General features: G+C 46.9%; 1 protein-coding gene across 1 annotated transcript; it reads right to left on the bottom strand.

The window, feature by feature from the left end:
• Positions 1 to 204: 204 nt before the first annotated feature.
• Positions 205 to 1,014, bottom strand: olig2 (oligodendrocyte lineage transcription factor 2; the record flags this gene model as incomplete). Its single annotated transcript, XM_080838264.1, has 1 exon — positions 205 to 1,014. One exon carries the CDS (start codon positions 1,012 to 1,014, stop codon positions 205 to 207), a length of 810 nt encoding a protein of 269 aa, XP_080694390.1.
• Positions 1,015 to 2,192: the final 1,178 nt, after the last annotated feature.

Genomic DNA, 2,192 nt, shown 5'->3' with positions numbered 1-2,192 from the left:
TAACAATGGAACTATTTTGAAGAAAAGTTAGAAAAATCTATGTTAGAGGTGCTTATCCAAGTTTCATTGTAAATATTGTTCTCGGGTCCATACAGTTCAGTCTGATCCTTCGACACTGGCCGAGATCAGTGCAACAGATTGTTTTTTTTTTGTATTATGTCTGTCCCTTCCTCTTGGCTGCTGAGGACATAAAAAGTTCACAAGTTATTTGGAGTCGGATGTGAGCCGCGCCAGACTCGTGGTGCTCATAGACACGTGTGGAGGGTGCACCTGACACATGCTGCACGGACAGGGCATCCCGGCGCCCCAGTGCTGGAAGCTGGTCACGGAACCGAGGTGGTGGCCCGCCGCGGCTGATGGCGCCTTCAGAAGTCCATGGTGAGATCTAACTGCTGAGAGACCTTGGGCAGAAAGGGAAGCGGTCGTAGACACGGGAGGGAGAAGAGGGTGATGGACTGGGTGAGAGGCGTGAGAGACTGCAGGGTGAGTCGGTAAGGGGCCCGCGGAGTGTGCCAGGCCCCCACACGCTGAAGGGTGGAACCCCGCATGGTGCGCAGCGGCGGCGCCTCCTCCGTATATCTCACTCACCAGCCGCTTCATCTCTTCCAGGGAGCTGCTCAGCATGAGGATGTAATTTCGCGCTAGAAGTAGGGTGGCGATCTTGGAGAGTTTGCGCACGGAGGGCCCGTGAGCATATGGCATCACCTCGCGCAACCCGTCCATGGCGATGTTAAGGTCATGCATGCGTTTCCTCTCGCGGCTGTTAATCTTTAGGCGCATGGACTGCAGCTCGTTCTCGGACATCAGTTTGCGATCTTTCTTGTACTGCAACTTCAGGGCGATCAACTCTTCATCCGCGCTAGACATCTCCCGGAGGTCCATGCTGAGCCCTGAGTCGTTCTGTGTGGATGACACAGCGCCAGCAAACCCGACCGACTTCTTCATGGCGAGGAAAATATCTTCCGCTTCGGGGGAGGATGGCCGGCTGGATACTCTGCTTGTATCGGAGTCCATCGTTTTTGTCGCTGAAGTTTCTTTCTTGAGTAGAAGAGTCTGTCGTAAGTGGAGGGATGCGGGTTAACATCATACAATTACTTTTCTCAGTCATCCTTTATGACTTAACTAACGCAGAGACGCTTTAACCTGTGTTTATCAAACGTGTTCTGTCAAAACTTCATGTATTTCTATTTCAGTTTCAAGATCACAAATTGCGCAGAGTGCCTAAGTAAAACGATATCCCACCTGTCCAAATCAATTACGCAAAACATTGAACAAATGAAAAAACAACTTACCAAGATCAAGTGAGGCCGATGAGGATAAGTGTCACTGTCGACTTGTTATTCCAGATCAGTAATGACAGCAAGTCTGGCACGCCGGGGGTGACGCTAGCGTTTTATAGTGGAGCCCAGCAACCCGGTCGCAAGTGTACGGGACAATATCGCTCCTTTAATGCCTGCCTCACAACAGCCAATTGGATTGCTGCTAGCGACGTGAAGGGGAGGAGGCTCGAAGGACTGAGGGTCTCCAAATCTGATGTCATTACAAAAGAAACCGAAGCTTCATTAAGTGAATTAGACACACTCCGCATATGGCAGCCTGGGGTGCACTGGTGGGTTTAAATTACGGCCAGTACGCGGACTGGTCTCCAGGAGAACCAACGGTTAGTAACAAGCTCAGCTGCAGTATGTGACAACTATGGCATCGGACATAACTTATACAAGGTATATGAGACGCTTAAATAAATAAATTAGTCAAAATCTCTTCGCTTAATTGCACACATGTTCATCATAACTGTCCATATTCCTAATACGATATTCATTTCCACACCATCTAAACTAAACTAAACGTTAGTTGTAAAAACCGATTTTTTTTTATTGAATTGGTTATTTATTTATATAAAGTTGGGTAGCCTATACCAGGTGTGCAAAATTGTTATTCACATTTAGTTTTTTCAATAAAAAATGCCTACTGTCACGTGCCACTTGCACGTTAACATAGGCTTCACAACACAAAAACACAAGATGTCAGTCTTACATAAATATAACATAAGCTAAAAGCAGAGGCGTATCTATGCCCCATCTGTCTTTTCACCTTTGAGTTTGAAAACAATATTATAGCCTAAAGTTCGACATTTGATTGCAATATGGTTCCGTGACTGTTTTTTTTTTGCGGACACACACAGTTAATGCGCT

Source organism: Sprattus sprattus (genome assembly GCF_963457725.1).
Source record: "Sprattus sprattus genome assembly, chromosome: 5".
NCBI classification, from domain to species: Eukaryota; Metazoa; Chordata; class Actinopteri; order Clupeiformes; family Clupeidae; genus Sprattus; species Sprattus sprattus.
This window is presented reverse-complemented; position numbering and strand designations above follow the sequence as displayed.